Source organism: Streptopelia decaocto (assembly GCF_964273445.1).
Source record: "Streptopelia decaocto genome assembly, chromosome: 17".
Taxonomy (NCBI): domain Eukaryota; kingdom Metazoa; phylum Chordata; class Aves; order Columbiformes; family Columbidae; genus Streptopelia; species Streptopelia decaocto.
Window position 1 is genome coordinate 1433489 of NC_138672.1, and position 26180 is coordinate 1459668.

Consider the following 26180-nt stretch of genomic DNA (forward strand, 5'->3'; position numbering starts at 1 on the left):
TCTGAGGGGCTGCTGGGCTCTGAGCGCAAGGGAAGGGCGAACTGGGGGACCTTGGAGATGAGGATGCATGGCTGGGTTTCCCCGGGGGGGAGCCTTGGGGTGGTCCTGGGTGATTTGGGGTGCGATGCTGCCTGCCCGGGGCTGCAGCTGGAGACCCCAGGGCCACCCACGAGTGGGTCCAAGCGAAGCGTCCCCGAGGGTGCCCGGGCGCTTGGGCGGTGAGTCAGCACCCACCCTGCGGGCTGCCGAAACCAGGAGGAGACGAGATTGTATCAGCCTGATGGGGGGGCTGGTGTGATCAAAGGGCCGGAGAGGAGCTCAGGCTCCACACAATGGGGGGACTCGATAGCCCTTATCTGCCGGCCCCGCCGAGGTGCGAAGGGCCCGGCCCCGGGGCTGCGGGCGCTGCGGGGCTGGGTGAGGGCAGGCACGGCCCGGGGCTCCCACCCAGCCCTGGGAAAACCTCTCCCGGCAAACACTGAGAACCGAAAAAATAAATTCTGGTTCTTCCCGGGTCTGAGAAACCCCCAGGGAAGGGTTTGGAGGCTACTCCAGCTGCAGGAGCAGGACAGCTGCTCTTGCTATTCCCTGGAGAAGGTTTGGGGATGGGGGACCCCCAGCATCCTCCCTCCCTCTCCCCCATCCCACCCTGCTCCCGAGAGGAGCACCCTGAGCCGAGGACCTGCAGCAGGGAGCTGGCCCCACACCACACACTCGCATGGGTCTCAAACACGGTTGTTTAATAAAATCTCCTTTTAAAAGAACTACATTCTGTACAACAGCAAGGGGCACGGGGAGAAGGGCGGCAGCCCGTGGGTGAGGGAGCAGGGAAAGGGGCTGTGGAGGGAAAGGCTCTGCCAGCAACCCCGCTGGGTCCAGTCCCACCGCACAGCACCCGCTGGCGCAGGGCCCTGCTGCTGCCCGCCCTGCCCGTGCCTGCCTGCACCTGCAGCAACGCTTGAGCGTGCAACGGCTCCCATGCGTGCAAGAGGCCACCCGTGCACAAAAGGTCATCCCCGTGCAAGACGCCACCTGTGTGCAAAATGTCACCTGTGGCCGTCAAAGTCCACGTCAGGGTCTGGACATGAAGCCACATCTGTAAAAACCCACCCACAACTCATCGCAGGCCTTGCACTGGAGTGGTCACAGCCAATGCACCGGGAAGGCTTTGGGGAACGGCGCTGGGCTCCGAGCAAGGACTTGTCAGTGGGCACTGGTGAGCCCAGATGCCAACGTGGGCAGCGGCAGCGTGGAGGGCATCTCTGGAGCCTGGGATGGATGTGCAGGGGGACTGTCCCCTGCCACGGAGGGATACCTGGAAAAGTGCTGGGGTGGGCTCCACCGGGATGCTACAAAGGGCATGGGCTCCATGGGGCAGAGCAGCAGCACAGCGAAGCCACCGCAGCTTGGCCACCCCTCCTGGCCTCCTGAGCCTCCACCAGTCTTGCTCCTTCCTCCCCCATGGCCACACAGGCTTAAAACCAAAACCCGGGGGCTTTTCTGAGCTTTCACCCCATGAAGGCCTAGCGGGGGAGCCCAGCTGGTAGCCAGGGCTGCCTGAGGACTCCTCTGCCCGCACAGCCCAGCATGGGGTCCCAGGCCACGGTGGCACTGGGACTGTCAGTGCCCTGGGGCCACCAAGGCCCAGCACCCCAGAAGGGGATGGAGAAGGTGCAGGGGCCAGGGCGAGCAGGGCAGGGCAGGGCAGGGCAGGGCAGGGCTCCTGGCCGAGTGTCTGAAGGTGCATCCCCGGGAGCGACGCCTGAGCCCGCTCCCGCTCCTGCCCTCGGCTCACAGAGCTGCTGGGGCAGAGGGGCAGGCCAGGCATCCCAGCCTTTACCCACATTGCCCTCAGACACGGTGTGAACTGTGGGGTGTCCTGTTCAGGGACAGGAGCTGGACTCGATGGTCCTTGTGGGTCCCTTCCAACTCACAACATTCTATGATGTCACCTGCTCTGGGGAAAGTCCCCATGCCCGGCAGAGGGGCTCTGGGCAGCCTGGCAGCCCTGATGCCTTCCCCTGCAGCCACGAGCACGCCTGGACCCCCTTGGCCCCTCTCCCACGCTTTGGTCCCCACTCCAGCCCTTTCCCAGCTGCTGTCACATCAGCCCAGCAGCAGCCAGGGTAGCAGCCCCTCCTCAAAGCCAAATACAACGAGACAGCACCGCAGCCTCCCCGGTTCCTGTGCCAAGGCGGCGGCTGCCCCTCCATGGGGCTGGCACGAGCGAAGGGCAAGGCAGGGACGCGATCACAGCAGCAAAGAGGACAAGGATGCTGGAAATGGGGGCGATCCCCCCCTCCCATAGCTGTTAGTGGGTGTTTATTGGGCAGGCGTCAAACAGTCTGGCAGAGCGGGGTCTGTGCCCCTCGGCCTGGCCGCGGGTGCCCTCCGGCGCGGCCGTCCCACCGGGTTCGGCGTTGGGCGTACAGTCCGTAGCGAGCTCGTGCGGAGGACAGGAGGGGTGTTACTGCTGCGACTTGGGGTTGGAGGGGTGTAAGGAGGAGTCATCAAACAGCGGGTTCCTCACTTCCATTTCTCCGGTCTGCGGCAGCAGAGGGAGCGGGGATGGTGGGAAGGAAAAGGCAGGAGGTCAGAAACCAGCTGGGGGTTGAGCCGCCCTGTCCCAGGGGTTTGAGTCTGAACCCCAGCCCGGCAGGGAGGAGGGGGGGCCTTGTGTGCTGGGGTGACACATAGCAGGACCCTGCCATCACCCCTGGAAAGGCGCTGCCTCCCTGCAGGAGTGGCTGAGGACGCTGGGATGGGATGATGGCGCCTCGGACCCATGGTGCAGGATGGGAATGGGACCCCACAGCCTGGCTGGGGACTCCAGCACAGCAACCCCCAGCCTGGCTGGCAGGAATTGGGGCTCCTTGCCCAGACTGCCTGCCTGCCATCAAGTGCCCTTTAATGGGCCTGTAAAGACCTAATGATGACCCTTAATCTAGGCCCTGATGGCCGGGCTCCGCAGCCATTACCATGTGAAAGGCTCCTTTCGGGTCTCTTTGTGCTCTTTGTACCCAGGGCTGTTAGGAGCTGCCCTTCCCCGGGGTCCTCTGCCAGCCACCAGAGTCCCCCCTGGCTCTGAGGGGTCACAGGTGCTGGGGAGGCAGCAGGACAAGCTCCCCAGTCTTGGTGCCCAAGAGCCTGAGGTCACCATGTCCCTGGCATGGCAGGGGTGGCAGGTTGAGTCTGACAAGGGCTGCTCTGCTCTCTGCTCCCAGGGCAGCGCACTCCGGTAAAAAGCCACATGCCGGGGCACCCAGGCCAGGGCACCCGCTCCTGCCCACCGGAGAGCCAGTGGGACCTGGCCAGGGTACACGGGGAAGCACAGGGGTTACATCATCTCAGGGACATGTTGAAAAGGCTCCGTGTAAGGAACTGCACATCCCAGCCATGTGTCAGATCCCGTCCCGCACCCCAGCCGCCCTGCGCCCGCCGTACCGGAGCCAGCCCGGGGCACTCGTACACAGTGAAGTCACCATCTTCATTCTCCTCATCGGATGACGCTGAGTCTGGCAGCTTGGGCTCCTCTTTATGCCTAGGGAGAGAAGATGCAGAGAGGGCGTGAAGCCCGGAGGGATGATTAACAGCACCCCAGTTAATGGCAGAGCACAGATGAGTAACTGCGTCTGCTCTCTGCTCCCAGGGCTGCCTACTTCTCCATGGAGAGCATCTGCTGCTTTTGGTGCTGGTAGTGGTACATCTGGGCGCTCTGAGCCAGCGTCTTGTCCCCGGGCTGTGGAGAGAGCAAGGACAGCGGTGGGGCTGGGCTGCAGAGCCCCCCAGCCTGGCTGGAGCATCCCCCGCCGGGCTGGAATCCCCTCAAGCAGAGAACACGCCTGAACCCAGCACCAACCCCCCCGCAGGGAGGGACACGGGCACCTTACCGAGATCTTGTCGTAGGGCAGGGGGCTGGCTGCTCGCTGTGCCAAGTAGTCTGCTTTCTGTGCCAGCTTGACCTCCTTCTGCAGCCTGATCGGGGAGAGGAGAGAGGTCAGAAGGAGCAGACGACTCCATATAGGAGCCAGTGACCTGCCGGGGGGCTCGGCCCTCGCACCCACATCCCCATTCCCTGCGATGACACCCATGATGGGTGGCATGCCCAGACCAGGTGGCCCTGCCTGTGCGCAGGGACCTCATCATGGCCACCTCCATCCCACAGAGCCTGGGAACATGGCACCAACATCCCGCGTGTCAGCACCCAGTGATGTCCAAACCAGGAGTCACGGCTTGTGCCTGGCACAGGGGGTCCCACTGCCACCCTCCAGCCCCGGCCAGCTGATGCTGTACCCCAGTGGCTGTGGCACATCTGCAGCGGGACTGGGAAGGGCGGCTATTGCCTCCCCTCCAAACCCCACCAGACAGCCAGGAAGCACAGGAACAAGCTCCCATGGGCACAAGGATGCTGAGGGACCAGCTGGCACCAGCGGCGCCCGGCTCACCTGCACCAGCAGACCACAGCCACGATCAGCGCCGAGACCCCGGCCAGCGTGCACACCACGATCAGCCCTGCAGAGGTGGGGGACACACAGAGGGACAGCGGCTGAGCCTGGCAGCACGGTGCCACCAGCCCACGCTTTCCTGATGAGGATCTGAAACCCCCTCCCACGAGCTGCCTGTCCCTGGGGTCTCACCGAGCACCATGTCGTCATTTGAAGGGACGGGGGACACCTCCACTGGGTGCTTCTGGCCCGCAGGGGTGGTGGAGGTGGGGAGGGTGGCAGAGGCCTGGCTGCTGGCAGGACCCCGCTGCAGAAGCCCCTCTCTCAGCCCGCTGGCCACGCGCTGTCTGCTGCCGCTGGGGACCAGGGTGGCTACGGGAGAAGGCAGAGCTGTGAGCAGAGAAACGTCCGTGCAGCTCCAGAGGGCGAACCAGCCGGGGGTGCAGGGTCTGGCTGCCAATGGGTTTCTGGCACCGCTGCAGAGAGCGGTGGGAACCAGGGAGCGCGCACTTACTCCTGGGTTTACCATCCCGCAGCGGGTGGGCGCGAGGAGCCTCTTGCCTGGCCAGCATGTCCGCCAGAAAATCGATTTGTTTCTCCAGGCTGTGAACAGACGTCCTCCCTGCGTCAGGAGAGAGCGGGCGTCAGACGGGCGCCCTGGGACGCGGCTGTGTGCCCAGCCCGGCACCGGACCCAGCGGCCGCCCCCGAGGGGGCTCATGTCCCAGCACGAGCAGATGTGGGCAGTTTGGGGTCCCACCGCCCTGGCGGCCCCAAATCCGAGACGGATGCTTTTCACCCCACAAACACTGGAGGCTGCATGAGCAGCAGCGGCCACGGCTGCCTCTGTGCCAGGGCCAGCGGGTCGCGCAGAGCCCCATGGCTGCCAGCACCAGGGCTGCCAGCGTCCCCACTGCTGGGGCCACACAACTGCCCTGACCAAGGAGGGACACAAGCTGGACCAGGGGAGAAGCCCCCGCTGCCCCGCAGCCTCCGGCAGGGTGAACCGCAGACCCACCACGGGCAGCGGGGCCATTTCGACAGCAGGCAAGGGACACCTGAATGGGCACGGGCACCCGCACCCCGGCCCGGGGGTGCTCACCCCCAGGGTGACAGTGTGGGACAAGAGCGGAGCTGCTGTGCCCAGGCTTGCCGAGCAGAGCCAAGCTCTGCTGCTCACCGCTCTGCTTTTAACAGGATTAAACTCAACTTCAAAGGCAGGAGGCAGGAGACGTCCCTGTATCCATCCCTGCTCCCTCAGCCCCCGCGCTGCCACACTCAGGCTGTTCCCAGCGGGTAGCCCTGCAGGGTAAATCAAGACATACAAAGGCGAGGTGGCGCTGACAGCTTGGTTCCCGGATAATTCAAGGTTATAACAATTACAGCTCCTCTGGAATCTGTCCTCATTCCCAGTGTTTGGAAACAAACCCCAATTCCCTCTTGAGCTGGGCACAAAAGCCGTTCAGTCACCTGTGACTCAGAGCCACACAAGCCAAAAACTGTTTAAAAGGAGACATTTGCTTTAAACAAGTGCATGAAGAGCCAAGGTACCCAGCCCTGCGTCCCCATCTCCCCAGAACCCCCAGCCTCCTGTCCTTGGCAGGAGCTGGAGTGCCGCACACATCCCGTGCACTCCATGTTTCCCTGTCTCTTTGCACCCTGTTATTTCCATCCCCAAAATGGTTTGCAAAGCAGCGCTATGGCCATGTGGTGCCAGGTTTGGGGCTGTGCACCTCAGGTGCCGTGGTGCCGGCTCCCCCGGTGGGCAGGGGGTTGTCACGGCACAGAGCGTGACAGCCCTGTGCCCCGCGGGTCAGCCCTGCCCCGGGATGAGGACATTCTGCACCCAGGGAAAGGCCTGTCCCCATTCCCATGGGACCCAGGGGGCAGCCCTGTCTGTGCCCACGTGTCACCGTCAGGCCTGGGGGATCCAGGCGGCCCCTGTGGGTACAGCCCATCTCTGCCCCACACCCGTCAGCCTTGAGCGGATGCAACTGCAACAGCAAACGCTTCAGGAGGATGAACGTGAGGTGGCTGGAAAAGGGAAAAAAAGCTGGAAAACTAGTGAGAGCAGCCGCAAGCCTCCCGAGGAACCGCGAGGCAGCTGTGCCATTTGGCCAGCAGCACCTGGGCCACCTGCTCACCTGCATTAACCAGCTTCATTGCCACGTTTCCTTCCAGTGGCTAAAAACCCCACGCCTCTGTTCTGTTTGGCAGCTGAGATGTTCCGCAGTGCCATGATATCTGCCGCCCCACAGCGTTCGGGGGGCAGGAGCAGCCTGGCACTGACGGCCCGTCCCTGCCGGGCACCACGGCAGCTGAACCGTCGGCCCAGGGAACAGGGGGCTGGGGCTGAGCCCCCAATTCCTGCCTGGCTGCTCCAGGCCCTGGCTCTTGCTGCAAGAGAAGCAGAGATGGGGGTGCTCCCAGAGACCTCCCAGCCTGCTGCAGGGAGTTGGGAATGCTGCGCAGGCACAGGGTGCATGCAAGGTATGCAGAGGGCTCGCAGGGCACAGCCGGGCACGCACGAGAACACGGTGCACGCACAGGGCATGCACAGGGTGCAGCAGGGCATGCACAAGGCATGCAGAAGGCTCACAGGGTGCAGCAGACCATGCACAAGGCATGCAGGGTATGCACAAAGCATGCACAAGGTACGCACAGGGCATGCAGGGTATGCACAGGGCATGCAGAGGGCACGCTGAGGGCTCGCAGGGCTCGCAGAGGGCACGGCTGCCCTCTCATGGCAGGTCCCAGCACCTGCCTGCAGCAGGGAGGGCACGGCCGCGCTGGCACCCAGCAGCCCAGCCCCTCGTCCCCCTGCACCCTCTTGGGGTTTTTCCCTCCCCATGGTCTCCAGTGCTCAAGCCTTCCACACACACAGGGGTCTTGCCAGTTAACCACAATGGGTTTGGGGACAGCAGGGAGCAAGAAGGGACATATGTGGCTTCTGCCTCGGGTGGAGAAAGCCTGATGGTGACAGTCTCCACAGGAGGGCACAAAATTCCTACGAATCCACTTATTTCTATAGTCCTGCCCCGGGATGGCTGATGCCCTCCTGGCTACTGGCAGCACAGCAAGCGGGGAGGGGGAACCCCCAGGTCCAGAAGCCAGGACCCCCTCTTCTCCTCTTCCCAAAGCGCTTCCCACAGCCCCCTGGCACTCAACCCTGGCTCCGTCCTGGTGAGAACAAGCGGGAGCAGGGGTGGGACCCATCATCCCAAACCACATCCCTCAAATCCATCGCGGCACGTTCCAACGGCACGCAGCACCGTGGTGCTGGCAGCGTTCGGGGCTCAGAGCCCTGCGCAGGCAGGGCAGCGCGGCTGCGGGATGCACCACGTCCCGAGGTCCCGCACGTCCCGTCTCACCTCTGTGCTGGTGCTGCGCCGGGTACGTCGAGACACCCACGCACGCCGTCACCAATGGCAGGAGGACTCCACTCACGTGCATTGCCCTCCTAAGGCCCCGAACTGCCACTTTACACCCCAAAGAGCTGCTCTCAGTGCCTGTCTGCACGAGTACGCTGGAGGAGAGGAGGCCCGGCTCCTGCCCACGCTCCTGCCAAGAGCTGCAACCAATTGCGGGGACAGCGCGGCAGCCGGGATCCCAGGCTCAGCGTCACTGGCAGTCGCGAGCGGCTCAAGGAAGCCTAACCCTTTAAAGGGGCTGCCCACGCACAGAGCAGCAGAGCCACGTGGGCAGCCCTTTAAAGGGTTAGGCTTCCTTAAGCTGTGCCAGCCCCCGTTTGCATTGCATCCCTCCCCAAATGCAGCAATCGCAGCCCCTCTGTGTCCTCGCAGGCTCCCCCGGTTGCCGCAGGCAGCTGGGTGCTGCTGCCAGACCAGGTACAGCTACTGTCGAAAAAACCAGTGCCTCCCTGTTAAAAGGAGCTGGGCATCCTCGGGATGCTACCATTCCTCAGCATGCAAAAATAGAGGATTTGGGAGGATTTGGTTTTTCCCCTGGACCCACACTTTTGCTGCCAAAAGCTGGTGGCATTGCTTGAGACAACAGGAAGGGGCTGGGAGAGACCCTGGGATGGTCTCCATCCTCCTGGCGTCCTCTCTGAGGATGTTACTGTGGCCCTGTATCTCTCTGCTGAAGCCAGGCGAAGACGCTACCATGGCCACGTCTCCCTGCCGAAGCCAGCACCGAGCGGGGTTGCTATGGAGATGCCAGCATATGTGCAGCCTTTCTGAAAGGGGAATTTGCTCCCAAGATTTCACATTAAAAAAACTCAAAACTCTTAAAGCTGTTTGGTACCTGTGGATGTAGGAGCCAGCTCAGAGGGCATCTGCCCATTGGAGCCCTGCTTGCTGCTGAACACCAAGCCTGGACTCCAACCCTGTTCCATCCGCTGTCTTGACCCCCCCAGCCATCGTCCCCATTCCAGCACAGCCTGGCCGCTCTAACAGCCGAAGGGCTGTGCAGAACCAGGGCCCCGCTTTGGGGGTCTCCCCTCTGATTTACAAGGGGATCCTCCTGCCAGGAAGCTGATGGCACGAAGGGCACGATGGCTCTGCCATCCCCATGTGCCCACCAGCTGCAGAGCACAGGCTGAGTCACAGGCAAAGGGCAGCTCTGGCTGCACCCCATGGGACACCCAGTCATGCTTAAGACATGGGAACCAGAACACAAAGCAACCCTCCCAAAAACCCAGAGAAGCCTCCATGCAGGCAGCAGCTCGGGTTGAGGGGAGCTGCCTCTCTGGGTCCTGCTGTGGCCAGTGCTTGTGCCCCCACCCACACTGCCTGCCATGGGACAAGCCGCCCAGGAGCTCCCCAGGCCTTGGGGTGGGGGCGAGGGGCTGTGCTGGGGGCTGCTGCTGTGCTGCGGCCTGGCAATGCTGCGGGGTGCCCACCACGGGCAGGAGCCGGGTGCCAGGAGGGACCACGGGCTCTGCCCACTGGTGAAAAAACAGCGAGAGGGTTCTGGGGGCAGCAGGAGCGACGAGCGGGCAGAGAGGAGCGGGCTGGAGGAAGATGCTGGTCGATGCCCATTGCAGCAAGGGGAGGTTCAGAGGCGCTCGAGAGCCCCCACCCTGCACCCAGGTGGTCCCAGGGGAAACCCCCAGTGTGCGAGGGCACAGCTGGGTCCCAGCTCCTTCCCCACACACAGAGGCCGCTCTACTTTAGTTAAAGCAAAAAATAATTGGGTGGAGCCATAATTACAGTCTTAATTTGCCTGCTGGTTGAATCTGCCAGAAAAACCACAAGGGGGGTGCAGAGAAACAGCTCTGCCTACAGCTTTCCAAACCTCACGAAGAGTTGAGGGTCACCCTAAAATATGTCCATGCCTGGCTCCCAGCACCAGCCGATCGCTCCTCCACCCACCGCAGCATGGGGTGGCACAGCCCTGTGCGGGGTGACACGGGTGACCACAGGCTCTGCCCGTCTGTCCCACTGGAACAGCGCAGGCCCCCGGCTGCCACAGCCCCACAGCTCCCTCGGAAAGGAGCCGGGATGACACCGGTTGCAGCCCTCAGTGCCCTTGGGCCAGGCTGTTCACTCGAACCCTCCCAGTGTGGATGCTGGACACCGCCAGAGAAGGAGATGGCACCTCCAAAGCACAGCTCAGCGTCTCAAGCCGATGGAACCAGGTATTGAAATCCGAAACACCGGCATGGCTCAGCCGTGGGACAGCAAGGCCGTGGGGTCATTTGCCATTTGCCTCAGCCACAGGGTCTGCACGGGTCATGGCTCCGTGCCCTGCTCTGCAACACCTGGGGCTCTGTGCAGCCACATCCTCTCCTGGGAAAAGCCCCCACCCCAGACAGACCCCAGAGCACCCCAGCAGCCACCCAGGCACCCTCCTGTGCCAGGCTCTGACACTCCTGGGTGCTGGCAGGGCGCAGCGGCACACATGGTCACTGGGGTGGCTGCAGGATGATGCACGAGGAGTGGGGTCAGGTCCATGTGCTTCCCACCAGCCCCAAAACCACCCCACAGCTGGGGAGAGCTGAGGCTTGGGTGAGAGGGAACAGAGTTGCCGTCCCCACAGGGATACAGCTGCCACGGAGAGGAGAAGCCAGGGGATGGGGAGCAAGGGCGCTGCAAGGGCAGGGAGCTGCTCCAAGGCACAGGACCTCCTGGAGCTGCAGAGGTGTGGGGCAGGTTTGCTGGGAGGGGGTTGCAGAAGGGGCCGCAGCAGGGTGGCTGCACATACCACTGGGTGAGAGCTGCTTCTGGACACATCGCCCATGGTCATCCTCCTGGTAGGAGGCCAGGCAGGGGCCGCAGGCGCCCGACCCCGGCGGGCAGAACTCCCGGCGCTGCAGGGCACAGTCCAGGCTCCGCGGACACGAAGCTGCTGCGGGGACAGGAGAACACAGGTCAGGAGGAGGAGAAGGGTCAAACACAGTCCTGGGCCTGCCTGCAGCCTCTTGGCGTGGGGCCCAGCCGCCCCAGCCCCGTTTGCAGAGGGCAGGTCCCACCACAGTTAACGGGTGCAGGTGTGTTTCACCAGAGCTGCCCCTCAGCCCCTCTTTGCCTTCACAAAGCCCTTACTGACTGCAATTAAGCACAGGTTCTAATCACCTGAGAGTTGGCCTTGATAATCCGTATGAGTCCCTTCCAACTTGAGATATTCTATGATTTTATGACCTGTGGAAGGCTGTTTGCCGCCTGCAGGGCAGAGCAGGCAGTGTCCATCCTCTGGCACAGGACCACAAGTCTCAGGATGCCACCGTCCCAAGGACACCTCAAGTCCTAGGGTGCTGCCATCCCGCAGGACACCATGAGCCCTAGCATGTCACCGTCCCCAAACCCCAGGGTGCTGCAGGACACCCAGAGTCCCGCAGATCTGGCAGGAGCCAGGGTCTCCAGCCCTGCATGCACCAGGCAGGCAGTGGCTGAGCAGGGTGGCAGCTGAAATCCAACCATCAAATGGACAATTGCGTGGTAGCTGTTAAACAAACAAACAAAAAAACACCAAATCCAAACCAACCCCCTGAAAAGCATCATCACCCTGTGATAAGTCATCACAGACAGCAGCTGCTTCGGTTTTCATCCCTTTGGCATCGTAGCAGGGGAAAACGGAGGGACGCACCCTCCCTGGTGTCACGCCACAGCCCAAACCTCCCGCATGGATTTACAGGGCATCCTGTTTCCATGTCAGAGCTGGGGACCTCTCCGGTACCCGGGTACAGGCACAAGGCCCTCACACTGACCTCATCCGGAGCCAACATGCTCGTGAGCAGCCCTGGGCCTCCCCCAGCCTGGCTCCGGCCAGTGTGACCTCCTGGGGGTGCAAAGTCCCTGGGGCCTACCCAAAGCTGAATCCTGAGGCCAGTGATGGTGACAAACCACATTTGGAAATGGAGAGAGGAACCACGACCAGCCAGGACAGGGCCGGTGCCAGCAGGGCCGGCGCAGAGGTCTCACCTGCAGCGTGGGGCTACAGGGACCCTCTGGGGTCCTGGCTTCCAGTGACAGTAGCAGGAGCCGCTGCCAGGCACGGTGACACTGCTTGCCACCGGACGCGCACAGACACCCCTCCCTCACCAGCTGGTGGCAGTGCGGACCCAGGTACTGCTCAATGTGCCGGGGTCCTGGGCTGGCACAGCTGGATGGGGGCGCACAGCTGGGTGGGGTGCACAGCTGGGTGGGGTGCACAGCTGGGTGGGGTGCAGCACACAGCTGCCCTGGCCCTGCCCTTCACCTCGCAGGCATGGCCGTGCCCACAGGATTCCCGCAGGCAGGCGCAGGCAGCAGAGCACGGCCGGGGCCCACACCGGGAGCAGGGCCAGGCCTGGCCGCCCCCGGCCCGGCGGTGACTCACGGCAGGAGCTGCTCCCAGCACCATCCCACGCTCCCCGAGCTGTCCCCGTCCCTGCCTGCCCTCGCCCACCCACGCCAACACCGCGAGCAAAGTGCCCGCCATCTGCCTGTCCCTGTGCCCTGGGGGACGCAGCACCAGGGACATCCCTGGCACATCGCAGAGCACCCCTCCAAAAAGGGGCACCCCGACTTTGGGGGCTTTCCTGAGCATCCCCATCCCTGCAGCAGACCGGGGCGAGCAGGGCAGCTGGTGCTGTGCCCAGGCACAGCGCGGTGGAGACCTGGCGCAGGATGGAGCTATCAGGACACGAAGCTCCAAGGCCACCACGGCAACTCTGCTCCCCCAGGAAGGGCACCAAATGGGGCGCCACCCCAAAACAACACATGGGGGACACTGAGCAGGATGTCACCCACCACAAATCCCCCTTCGCATAGCCCTTTTTCACCTTTAAGCTGCTCACTGGAGGATGCAACCGCTACCAACAGCCCCTGGCTGCGCCGGAGCTCCCCCACTGCACCCCACGGACACGGCATTCGTCACCCTCCGGCTGCTGGTGCCAAAGAGGGACAGAGTTTGACCAGGCAGCTGGGGGAGAATTAATGCTTAATGGGAAAATAATCGGGTGTTTAAACACAGAAACTGGACTCAGCCGCCTGCTTCCCCCACCCCAGGCTCACTCTCAAGGCTGCTTTGTTTAAAAACCACAAAACAGCCAAAACACGTGGCCATCCAGGGCCAGGAGGAGGTTTTGTCACTGGGCAGCCCCAGAGTGGGGACACACCACACACCTGAGAGGCGCTGAGGGGACACCAGACCTGGGGTACCAGTGGACCCACACAAGCATATGTCCCCAAAACAGGTACTGGAAAGCTGTTCACTGGTGGGGGGAAGACACCCAGCATTGTGAGACCCCGACACAACCCTTGGAGCCACATTGGGGCACTGGGGAGGCTGCCCTGAGCTGGTGCCCAGCAACCAGTTAAATAAACCCCAGCCTGGAATCTATAAAAGGTCGTTATCTCTGTTTGAGGAACGAGCTGTGCTTGCCCAGCTGTCACGGGCTGGGATTAGGAGTGAAACAGGCGGGCAGGGATCTAATTAAGCTCCCCATGTGTAATCAATCGACGTTAGTAAGCAGATATCACTGTGTGGGCACCCCACAGAGTGGGTGGTTTTGTGGGGGCTGTTCTTTGAGCCCACCCCACAACCCAGTGTCTGCTCCTTGGTGGGGCTGGCAACGGTGGGCACCTCTGTGCCATGCTGGGCACTGTGCCTGCTGGCACCCAGGAGTCACGGGGACACGTCTGGTCCCAACTGCTGCCACCCTGGGGACTGGGCTGTGGGCAGGACAAGCTGCCAGTGCTGGGAAGGGCTGGGTGACTCCTGCAGGCAGGGCTGAGCCCGAGGCCAGCGGGTGAGCGGGACACCGTGCAGCCAGCACGGAAAGACAAACAGCACGTGAGCGTGAGCCGGGGACACGCGGGAGCAGCCCATGCACAGCAGGAACTCACAGTGTGTGAGCTCTGAGGGGCACACGCGCAGCCCCAAGTGGGTTATCGGAGGGTGAAGCTCTGCACAACACCCCCAGCCCCACAGACCCACCCAGGGAGAGCCATGCTGGGGACCTGGGGCAGCCCCCAAGGCGAGCAGAGCCCCAGCAATAGGGGTGCCCGCTGCACCCCTCCAAATGACAGAGGGTATCTCGCCATGGCTGGGCAGGGCACGGAGCTGCTGGCAGTCACAGCCCTGGGCAAAGCAGTTTTTCAACACTCGTGCCAAAACATACAGGTGAAAAAGAAACAAAAATAAAGCTGAGGAGGACATCCGGGTGGCTGGGAAAGCAGAAACTGCCCCTGCTGTGTCACTGCTGCAGATAGAGAGATAAAAGTTAACGTAAGAGCGTAATTAATTAATGCTGAGCACTGGTCTGAGTGCTTATGCTCCCTACACTGGCAACGCCAACACCCACACCCAGCCTGCGGCTGATGGGCCCCAGTGCCAGCAGCATGAGCTGGCAGAGCCCCTTGGGCATCAGCCACAACAGAGCAACGGGCACGGAGGTGCTGCCTGCCTGGGCCGCGCAGTCCGGCCCTGCATGGGGATCCAGCCCTGCATGGGGATCCAGCCCTGCATGGGGATCCAGCCCTGCATGGCGGTGAGACGGCCCCTGGGGGCACAGTCACGGGACGATGCCAGGCATGGGGGATACCGGGGTCCCCGCTCTCATGTTGAACCTCCGCACGCCGGCACTCGGCTGCAGCCCAGGGCCAGGTACACGGCCCATCGCCCGCAGCGGCAGCGCGGCCTCCGCCAGCTGCACTCCAAGGTCATTCCTCCTCCTCCGGCCGGGGGCTGTGGGACCTGCCTGGTGCCTGCCTGGCCTCCCGGCGCCTCTGCTGTGGGCTGGCACTGCCCGTGGCTCTGCGGGCTCCGCACATTGCTCCTGGCTCAGAAGGGCTGGAGCCAGCCCCGGGCAGGCAGACACGCTGCCCCACGGCCCCGCTGCCAAGGTCTCGCTTCCCTCTGCCTGCAGCACCCCTGGCAGTGCTCCTGCCCAGCAGCGGGTGCAGCAGCGGGGCTGAGGCACCCGGCAGTCCCAGTCCCACTCCTGCCATGCCCAGGGACACGTCCTCGGGTGAGCTGGGCAGCGACCGCCTTGACTGCCAGCGGCCACAATAACACGGGAAAAGCCGGGCTGGATGGTTGGGGTTGCTCGGGCGGGTGCCCCAGCCCTGGCACCATTGCCGCTGCAAAGACTGCCTGTGAGTGACACTCACTGATGACAGACCCAACAGTGAGCCCTGCCGGGCTCCCGACCCAGCTGCATCCCCCGCCTGCTGCTGCTTGCAGCCGGGCGCAGGCAGAGGGGAGCTGGGCTGCAGGCAGGGCCGGGCTTCGGCAGCAACCCCCATCCTGGGCCCAGCTGCTGGCACCGTGGCCCTGGCCAGCGGCTCTGCCGCCGCTCCGCAGCCCCCGCGGGAGCCTCGCCACTGCCGGCAGCTGCTCACGTCACCGCCATGCTCCTGCCCCCGAAAATGCAGCAGACAGAGACCCCTCCTGTGCACAGAGGTGGCAGAGTGGGGATCAGCACAAACATCAACCCAACCCAGCGGGGCAGGGGGACGCTGGCCACGTCACATTGCTCTTGGGGACAGAGGACCCGGCACAGTCACGGCCACGCAGCCTGGCCCCCCCGTCATCCCTACCGCAGCAGCACGGGCACATGTTGGCCCACCGGAGAGCACTTTGCAGCTGAAAGTGTTTGTTTGCTTTTTGCTTCAGCAGGTTTGTTCAGGCAAAGGCCACGTGCCGCCAGGCTTCCCGTCCCCAAGGCCACCGGGACGCGTGTCGCAGCTGCCAGCTTTTCAGGTTCAGCCAGAACGCTGGGCGCTGAGGTCTGGCCCAGCTGACAGGTCAGAGATGGTCCAAGGGACAGTGCCAGCTGGCCTGTGCCAGAAGCTGGGGACAGGGGTGTCCCTGCAGGGACCCCCCGGCAGCACCCCCCTGCCTGCCCTTCAAACACATCGGCTGCGCTGTACTCCCGCAGAGGGGACGTTCTCATCAGCAGCGTCCCCACCCAGGAAGGATGGCAAATGATGATGGAAAATGCCACCATGGGCAGTCACCCCGTTGAAACGCCACTGCGGGCTGCTGCCGAGCGCCCAGCGCAGGCAGGCCCTGCCCGCTGGGGCCCCGCTGCGCCGGCAGGACCAGCGGCGCGGTGCGCGGGGCTGCACGGCACAGGAGATGCTGCCACGCCAAGGGCAGTGACTGCTGCGGCCCTGAGGCCATGACGACGGGCTCCCAGAGCCTTGCCCCCCAGCTTCAATGCCAAGAGGGAAAGGGAGGGCCAGGAGGGGCTGAGCCAGGCTTCCTCAGAGATGCGGGGATGCCAAACCCTTGTCAACCCCAAACACTTCACCTCCCCAACCGCCAGTGTCACCCCAGAGCCCATCCCCACCTTAGAGCAGACCCAAAGTCTCAAGTTGCTCCAGTGATCCCAGGCTGGAAGAAGGGAGGCCCTGCCAGGCCGAGGGAGCAGGATTTTGTGTCATTGCTACTCAAACCCCTTAACTGAGCCAAAAACCTCCTGATCCCTGCCCTGGCAACCCATTTGGCACACCATGGGAAGAGGAGCTGACTGATGGGGGCTGTGGGAAGGGGAGACAGCACCCGGACAGAGGGATGGAAACAGCTCTGGGAAACGGCAGCTCAAGATCCCGGCAGGGACTGGGCAGAGCCGAGAGGCAGAAGAGGACAGGGCCACCTTCCCTGCGGGAGGTGAGGGGGGCACGGAGCTGAGGGAGCCCCCTGCTCCCCCAGCCTGGGCGCTGCCGGCTCCGGCCCCGCTCGCTGTCCCCTCCAGCTGCTCAGGGCAGCTCCAACCCCGCAGAGGCCGTGCGGTGGCCGGGAGGGTGACACGCTGCACCCCCTGCCGTACCAGTGTGACCCCACGGTGCCAGGGCTGTCTCCAGCCACAAGTGCTTTGCTCCAGATATTCAGGAATAGAAGAAATGATTTAAAAAAGGAAACCCAGATGCCGTACCCCATTTCGCTGGTGCTGCCTGCCCAAAGCTGCCACTGGCTCTGCACCACCAACCCCAGCCTGGCTGGGTGTGCAGCCACCCGTACCAGGGACGCCAGGCTGTCCCCAATGTCATCCCATGCCGAAAAGCACCTTGCCACTCTTCGCAGCTCGAACCACCCACTTTCAGTCTTGTTTATCAGGTTCTGCTCAAGCAAATACCAACGGGCTTCATACCTGCCCAGAACCCACTGGGGCGGAGGCAGAGGCTGGGCTTTTATAAATTCCTTTTTTAGTGGCTTAGCTCTGGGCACAATGCGACAGCACAGCTGCGGTCAGGGCCCCGGTGCAGAGCGCTGCCACAGGCGGGTTAGTGGGGCTGGCCTGCATGGGCACAGAGCGCCAACACCGGCACAAAGTACCAACACGGGCACACAGTACCAACACCAGCACACGGTGCCAACGCCGGTTTGCAGCACGGCAGCTCCACTGGAGAGAGGGACCCCTCCCCACACCCCTGCGGCGCTCTGACCGCCCGACGGGCAGCGCGGCACAGTGCCAGACCCTCGCTGTGCTGCATCGCAGGGGACGGGCAGTGCCCTGCGGTGCGGGGAGTTTCACAGCTCTGCTCCAAGCACAGACCCGCCTGAAGCCCTGAGCAGCCTGGAGGGAAGGGCTGGCGTCCAGGCTCTCTCCTGGCACCAACCGACCAGTGGGACAGCACCCACAGAGCCTGGTCTGCCCGGTGAGACCAGCAGAGCCACAGCCACGGGTGAGCTCGCCCTGCAGACCCGTTGCTGCTGGTGGGGAGGCGAGAGTCGTGAGCCCACCTCACCCAGCCGAGCACCCAAGGAGCTGCCAGGCCAAGGGCTGGCACAGCCACGCCGGCACAGCCACACTGGCACAGCTTGGCCATCGGTGAGCAGCTCCTGCTCGCCCCTGTGCTGGGCTGGGAGTGAAACCCCGGAGCTGCAGCGCCTCGGCAAAGCACCGCTGCGCCCACCAGGGCCAGATGCTCTTTGGCAAAGCCGAAGCCCTCCCACACCTCGCTGCCATCCCACGCTGCCGGGAGACATTTTACAGCCTTTGGTAACCACGCACCAGCACGATTTCGCTGATGGAACACCCTTGGGCAGCGTGGAGGTGGCGGCACCAGCACAGGCAGCTTTGTTCAGGTTGGGGAGCCTGTCCATCTGTCCTGCTCTCAGCTGGTACCGCTCTTGGCGCTCCCACCAGCCCCACTAGCCAGGTGATGGGGTCTGGGGGCACAGGCACTTATCGCCAGGGCCAGGGGGCTTTAACGGGCAACACTTACGGCTTTCCAACAGCCCATGAGCGGGGACCCCAGGCAGGCAGCCCATGTCCCCACGGACACACAAGGTGAGAAGCAGGTGGAAAAGCAGGGGCCACATCACCCCACCCTGCTCAGGCTGCGCCCACGCTGACTCAGCTGCCACCAGCGATAAAGACCTGCGGGACACCACATCCTGCTGGGGCAGAGCCCATGGGGGCACCCCCTGTAAGCCCAGAAAATGGGGGGCCCATGGGATGCACAGCTGCATCCCAGGGGTGCTCATGAATGCAGCATCCTAGGGCTCCTGGAAAAGGGCTGCAGATGGTGCTGAAACAGCTGGATCCAGAGATTTATTTTGGCTTTTATCCCTCACAGGAGGCGGCCGGCTCAGGGAAACCTTCTCCCTTCCAGTCAGGAATTACAGCTGCAGGATGGGCCACATTACGGGCAGTTTACCAGGGCTGCCCCCCCTCCCGGCTTAGTGGGTGACTGGGAAATAATCCCTGACAGATGCGAGACGATGAGCTCCCGAGGCAGAGCTGCTCCTCCCGCACGCGAGAGCCACCGTGTCCCCCGGAGCGCTCCTCTGCAGCGCCCAGGCAGCACCCATGGGTGCTACAGCTGCACAGCAAGAGCGGCGCCTTCCCCACCTTTTGCCCTCCACCTCTGTCACCATGGCCTTTCTACAGGAAGGGGACAGTGGCCAAGAGCCTGGGTGACCCCTGTGCCGTGACAAGGCAACGGTCCCCTCCAGCCAGCTGACATGTCACCTCTCGTGTCACCTGCCTCAAGCGATGGATCCCCTCGCCAAAGTGCATCCTCCCTCTTGCCAAGGCCTTGCCCGCCTCCCTTGGTGCAGGACAGACCCCAGCACATGTCACCGGGTGCGCTGGGCGGGTGGACGGCTGCCAGCCCAGCGCTCCGGAGCGGGAAGAGGCCGGGACGGGGACCTGCTCCGGCTGCGCTTCCTTCCTCCAATTCAAAATGCACTCCAGGCACTTAACGGCCAGTTTCTTCCCATTGCAATTATCGTTAGCTCATGAAGCGGCTAATTAGAGGCCTGCTGCCGCCATTCGATGCTCTGGTCACCCCTGTGGCAGTGGCGGTCAGTAAAGCCCAGACATGAGACATGGGAGGGAGATGCTCCAGCACTGCCAGCAGCACTGGGGCCATGCCCTGGGCTTTTTGGGGGTCAGCCGGCCTGTGGGAGCCACTGCACCCATTTGGGACCAGACCCACAGCCCCCCATGAGGATGAAGCACTGAGGCACTGTGTTCAAGGAATTAATGCAAAGATGGGACCGACGGCAGCTCCTGTCTCCACTGCCTTGAACCCGGGGAGAGGCCACCCCATCACCCCTCCTGTCCCTGGCACCTGCATAACCCTTCCCATCTACAACATCCCCACCACCTGTCAACCCTCTTGTCCCCAGCACCACCATCCTCCCTGTGCCCAGTGCCCCACCACGCTGTCACCCCTCCTGTTCCCAGCACCCCCCCATAAGCGTGCGGCAGCACTAAGCCGATTTCCTCCCTTAATACCCCCATGGCCCAGAACAGCCGTCTCAGGCAAACGTCCCAGACTCGTCTTCCCTTTGCACTGTGGGAAGGGCTCCGGACCCTGGGGAGGGGTTGGCTTCTCAGGGCCACGGTGGCCCCAGGGAGTCCCCAGCAGAAAGCGCAGCCCTGCGGTCAGGCCAGGGTCCCACTCCAGACCCTCCAGAGCACCTGCAGACCCCAAACCAGGAGCAGCCAGGGGAACCTGACCCTGCACAGCGTAACCGCAGCATCTTCCAAGCTTCAGGACCATATTTCCTCCACCTCAGGCTCCAGCTCTGTCCCCACCGGCGCCCAGAGGGCACGGCTGGGGCACACGCGTTCGTGGGTCCCCAGCAAACTGCAGCACCTCTCTTCCACAAACCATAAACTCTTCCTTGATGCTGACCACGTCAGGAATGATGGAGATCAGGGGACTCTTTCTACCTGTTCCCCTCCCCACGCCTGCGGACAGAGCCCTGCCCAGAGCCCCACGGGATGCTCATGCACCGCATCCCCGGTTTCCCCACACCTCACTTACCCACGAGGGCTCTTTTCTCATGGTAGGAACCAGCCCAACAAACACAACCCCAGAGAACACAAGGGGGAACTTTAACTCCAAGAATAAAAATCACACAGAAATTAAACTCGGCATCCCGGCTGCTGTGTGGGAAATGCCTGGTTGGCACTGGTGTGGCAAAGGACACCCCAACGTGCAGCAGCTGGGGGGGCTCAAAGGGATGGGGGGCTGCACGCCATCAGGCAGAACCGTTGCCCAGCACCACCAAGGGGACTCACACAGCCTTCTCTGCACCTCAAGAAAATGCCAAGGCTGGAAATATCCAGTTTCTCCAGATTGACCAGCGTGATGTCAGGGGGCTCGGAGACCCCCCGCTCAGCCGTGGGCAGAGCCCTGGGCAGCTCTGCAGGGCAGCCTGTTCATGGCAAGTGCCGGGGCGCAGCACCAGCACTGCCGAGATGCTCCCAAGAGGGACTGGGAGGTGTCCCAGCTTCGGTGCTCGGGACGATGGTCCCCAAGGTCGGCCCGCTGCCCCCCAACCCCACCGCAGCTCCCTCCCCAGCGTGGCGGTTGCAAAGCAGGCAAATTAAAAAGCCAAGAGACGACAATCCCACCACAGACCGAGCCATGAGGACTCCACGGGGACAGCTCCAGCCTTGCCATGCCCAGCTCTGGACCTTGAGAAGTCTCTGCACCAGCACAGAGCTGGGGCAGCCACCATCAGCACCAGCATCTGCACTCCCACCTGCATCCCTGAGCAGCAGCGTGAGGAGGAAAGGCAGCGAGGAGCCGGCAGGTCACACGTGGCCAAATGGGTCACTTGGACTGGAAAGGACCACTCTGTTTTTGCTGAACAGCTTCTCCGGGTGTGTCTGACACAAAGTGCTGGCTGTGGCAGCAGGGCCGCGGTTTTCAGGCTTATTAAAAATAGAGGTTCTTGCCTGTTATCCCATTTGGAAAATTTTTTTTGTTTGTTTATAATAATAATAATATATGAAAGCTGGCAACCAAATTACTCAAGAGGGGTGAGAAGTCCAGCTCCCACTAATGGTCCAGGAAATGCAGCCAGAAAACAAGGTGAGGAAGCATTTCTGCCTGAAGCTGGATGCGCTGGATAGAGACACGTGGGGAAAAAAACCCACTACAACTGAGGAGCACCAGCCAAAACTAAACCACTGACTGCACCACCTCCAGAGCCGGCTGCTGCCCTTCAACAGCTCGACCAGGCCCTTGGCAAGACAAGGATGTCACTGTGCCATGTGCTGCCTGCGTCCGGGAGATGCCACCTATTGCAAGGGCCTCTGGGGTGCAGCACCGGCAGATGAAGATGGGGAGGAAGAGATGCCAGCCCCTGTTTGAAGAAGCTTTGCTGAAGCTCCCACAGAGGCAGGAGGATGCAGGTATGGTGGGCTGGGACCTTCTCCCCTGCCTCTCGCCTGGCCAGGAGCAGCTTCACCGGCTTGCCCAGAGCTGGAGCTGCCCCGGCCCTGCCATCTGCCCCTTGCCGCTGTCCCCAGAGAAAGCCAAGCTCTGCCCCATCCGCTCAGGAAGGGAAATTATACAATGAGAAGAAACAGCCAGGGTTTCCCCTGCTCCACTGTGCTGGGGGAGGACGGCTGCAGGGACAGGCCAGAGACTCCTTTCCCTGCCCAGCACCCCAGATGCTCCTCCAGGTACCTCCAGGAGAAGCCAGCCCAGAGCCCCCACTGCTGTGTGCCAAACAAACCCGACCTCCCAGCACTGGGATGCTGCTGTTGGCGTTTCCAGGCAGTACAACGACGTGGTTGGAAACAGTGCAAAGGAACCATCCCCAGCCTTCGCTTGGGGGAAGGAGGTTGAGCCGTCCATCCCAGCCTCACTTGTGCCAAGCGTGTGTGCTAACCCAGCTGCTGGAGCAGGCTGCTGCCAGCGGAGCGAGGCCCCCGGCGCTTGCCAGCTCTTCAGCAGCCCCCTGGGGCTGGGAAGGGAGAGGGATGGGGAGACTGCTGCCCCCCTCCCACAACAGCAGCCCCTCGAGCGGTCCCACCCCAGCAGCACTGCCAGGCCAGCTTATACCCCTCAATCTCTTAAATTCTGAAGCAGCGGAGATTATGCCGGATCACCAGTGGCTGCATCAGAGCCACCCGGATTTCCTTCTTCCCATCCCACTCTGTGTCACTGGTACCCCCCGCCGGGCCACGCTGGCCTGGACACATGGGAAGAGGGAGAGTGCAGGAGCACCCCCACCTCCGCCTCCAGCCCCTGGCACAGAAACACACAGATGTTTTGAACCTTTGGGAAATTTTAAAAAATACCGCACCTTCTTGCCCCGCCACAGAGCCAGCAGCACCGTCCCCGGCTCTCAGCCGCTGCCTGCCCGGCGTCCCCCCTCCGGCGAGCTGGAGCAGGCAGAACAATATGGGATCTCCAAACAATGCTGAGAGCGAGGAGGCCTCCCTGGCTGAAGCAGGCAGCGAGGCGGAAAGCACCTGCCCGAGACAGGCTGTGCCGCCGGCAGGGACACCCCAGACCCTGCACGGGCAGAGCGAGGAGCCTCCAGTTTTGCTGTGGGCAGGAACGCCCAGGGCTGGCTGGGGTTTTTGGAAGGGTGGTGTTTATGCCCATGGTAGCCCCGCGCACCCCAGCAGTGGGCACAGAGCGAGGGTCCACAGTGCCCGTCCAGTGCCAGACCCACCAGGAGGGGAAAGGCAGTAATTTAGACCCCAAAACTAAAAAAAAAAAACAAACAAAAAAACAAAAAGAAAAACCCCAAAATAATAACAAACCCTAAACCCCCCAAACAACCATTAAGAAAACAGAAAGAAGGCCAAAGGTGGTGCTGCTGGGAGGGAAATGAAAGCCATGCATTTTTTCTGCCCCAGGAGAGAGGAGAAATGCCTCCGTCACCAATTCAGCCCCATGGCGCAATGATGCTGCTGCTGCTCCCCTCGAGGGAGCGGCTCCAGGCAGGTGAGCAAACGGGGCACCCCAGCCTGGCCAGCCTCCCGGCGGCCCCCTGACATGGCTTGGTCACCTCAGCAGCTGTGTTTGCTTTGGGGTTCTTTGTTGGCTTTTTCCCCATAATAAAGATGCTTCACTAGGGCCACAGTGTAGGGCTGGTCCCGCAAGTCCCTGCTCTCTCCCCGCTCCAAGATCAGGCCCCACATCTGTGGGTGCCTCCTGCCACCCCCCAGCGCTGCCGGGGAGCAGCCCTGCGCCGGTGCCCCCGCTGCCAGGGCCGCGTCTGCAGCTGCGGGCAGGAGGGCGATGGCGCCGCGCTGCCCGGCCCTGGGAGCGATGCGGGGCCTGGCTGGGCTGCGAGAAACCCTGTGGGGCTGCGTGGGGGCGGCCCACGGGCCATTTCCCACCCGTGGGGGCCGTGGGGATGCGCGGACCGCGCTGCCCGGGAGAAGGATGCGGGGCGGCCCCTCCCCCGCGGTAGCGCCCCGGCCGCCGGCTGGAGGGGACACGGGGGCCGCGGTGCGGGGAGGGACCCGCTCACCCGCCCAGGGGCTGCGAGTTTCAGCACCCACGGACGCTGAGCCCGCGTGGGGGTGGGGATGGGGGGAGCAACCGCACCGGGGTCGCCGTGGGAGGGGCCACGCGGGTCCCTTGGGATCCTGGAACACCCGCGGGGGAGGAAGGACACACAGACACGGGGGGACACGGAGACGCACTGACCGGCACGGGCGAGGCGCAGGCGGCAGGTGCCGAGGGCGGCGAGCAGCAGCAGCAGCGCTCCGCGGCGGGCAGCGCCCCGGGCCGCCACCATCCTCCCGGGCACGGCGGGCGCGGGGCCGCGGCGGCTGCGGGAGCGGCGGGGCGGGGCTGGGGGGCGGGGCAGCTGCTCCCCGCGGGGGGGCCACCCCCCAGCCCCGCCCCTCCTGCAGCATCGCGGCCGGAGCGCAGGAGCCTCCGCTCCATCCCTCGCAGCGGCCCCGCATCATCCCCGCCCACGCACCCCCCGCGGGCCTGCGGGGGGAGCCCCTCCGAGGGCTCTGTGGGCGATGGCCGCGCCCCCGCTGATGGCCGAACTGCGGGGCGGGTTGTGCTCCTGGGACACCTAAACCGGGCTTATCCCGGCCCCCAAACCACTCTCCTTTAAACACGAGCGTTTTCCAAAGCGCTGGCGTGCGACTGCTGCTCTGAGCTTTCATTAGCTGGGCGGCGGCACTTTTTTGTGTGTCACTTTTTGGTGTGGGGGTGTCTCTGCGTGCTGAGTTAAATCTCATAACCAGAAAACCCACCTGAGTGCGCAGAGGGAGGAGCACGGGGCGGTGGAGATGCTGGTTCTGCCCGGCTCCAGGAACAGAGGTCGGGGGAGCTGGTGGATGTTGGGACCGGGTTCCTGCTCCAGTCCCGCAGGAGCGGCACGAACCGGGGATGAGGGGCTGGGAAATCCCGCACAGGGGTCGAGTTGCTGCTGGGGCAATGGCCAGGGTGATGGCAGGAGGTGACGTGTGGGGCAGCTGCAGCACCCGACTGCAAGCACTGAGTTTGTCAGAGCTCAGCGGCAGCCACTGGCCATGGGCAGAGCTGTGCGTGGCCGAAACACGCCCTCCCTTCCCCGTCAACAGCCACCTGCCCAGGTCCCTGCGGGGTGAGCTCCCTTCCAAACACTCTTCACAGACATTGACTCAGGCTCATGACCCTATGGTTTCCTTCCCAACACTTGGGTCCCCCTCAGAGCACGAACATCCCAGCTGGCTGCAGGACAGCAGGTGTTTGGGGAGACATGACCCCACAGCCTGGGAATGCCCCATGGACACCCCAGTCGCACCAACCTCCGTGTCCAGCAGGGTCCCCTGTTATTGTCTCCAGAGAATCCATGCGCTGTAGAGCTGCTAGGGGCTGCACAAGGGATTCCCCCACAGAGGCAGAGGATGCTGAGACAGGCAGCTTTGCAAAATCTGGGCATCTGATCTCCAGCCCCATGCTCCCGGCACAGACCCGAGACCTTGGCACAAGCAAGACGACGTGAGGCTCGCCGGGACCCGCTGTCCGGGATCCCGCTGGCCGACATGTGCTGCCATTTCAGGCTCTAATTCTCGGTGTGGGGATTCCCAAACCGGTGTCCTGCCACGCGGCTGGGCTCAGCCCCAGCCCATGGTGCTCACGGCGGGAGCCCCGTTACAGCGTCAGCGGTGCCCTGGCAGGCTGTCAGCCGGCTCCGTGCCTTTCCAAGGTTTGCCGAGAGTGAGCGGCTGGGGGTGCGGCGTGGCCGGGACTCCAGGCTGGGCTTTGGCAGGAGCTGCCCCCAGCCCATGTCTCTTGCTGTCACCAGGCGCAGGCAGAGATGGGTGACAGCACAGCGTGGGGCTGGCCATAGGGACAATGCTCTTGGCCACCTTGTCATCTGCCTCCAGCAGAATAGATACCTCTTAAAATTTTATTTCTTCCTGAATTTCCTTGGCCTTTCGTTCCTGCCAGCCCTCTGGACAAGCCCAGGATTTTACTTTCAAAGGAAAGACCCTACATTTCCTTTGCTCTCTAATTGACTGGAGCTCTGTGCTCATTAATTGCCTCTCTGTTTTAACACACATCTCTGGGACCAGCGAGTGCACCAGGTGATGGTGCCAGGACCATGCAGGCAAGTGCCCACGCCTGGGCCAGTAACCACATCTTTAACCTGCTGCTTTTTGCCTTGCATGAGGGTGTGGTTGGAGGGTTATTGGGATGGATACTGGGCCAGACCAAAGGGTTACAGGGACAAACTGGTCTCATTTATGCTGATGCAAATCCTTAATAAACTCAGTGATTTCAATATGGTCTGAAAGAGACAAGCTTCTCTTCTGCCCTGTGTTGTCCCTGTTTCCAAGTGACAGGGAGGCCAATCTCAGTCGGTGGGCAAAGTCCCTGCCAGGTCCTGTCCCCATGTGTCACCAGACCCATCACCTCCATCCTCACCTGGGTGACTGGTGCTCCTGGCCCTTGTGCAGTGTGATGGTGCCATCGCATGGCCAGGGTTTGGCATTTCCAGGACATGGTCTGACCAGGACCTGTCACCCACAGGGCTGGGGAAGGTCCCTGGGCACCATTGATGATCCATGCTGTGCACCCTCGATGGGGTAGCTGGTGCTGCTGCCCCACCATGGGCTCTT

General features: G+C 63.0%; 1 protein-coding gene across 1 annotated transcript; it reads right to left on the reverse strand.

The window, feature by feature from the left end:
- Window positions 1-729: 729 nt before the first annotated feature.
- Window positions 730-23893, reverse strand: NPDC1 (neural proliferation, differentiation and control 1). Its single transcript, XM_082067803.1, has 9 exons — window positions 23761-23893; window positions 10613-10756; window positions 4960-5067; window positions 4638-4817; window positions 4446-4512; window positions 3891-3975; window positions 3660-3739; window positions 3445-3541; window positions 730-2545 (listed from the first exon to the last, which is right to left on the reverse strand). Exons 1-9 carry the CDS (start codon window positions 23849-23851, stop codon window positions 2468-2470), a joined length of 930 nt encoding a protein of 309 aa, XP_081923929.1. The 5' UTR covers window positions 23852-23893; the 3' UTR covers window positions 730-2467.
- Window positions 23894-26180: the final 2287 nt, after the last annotated feature.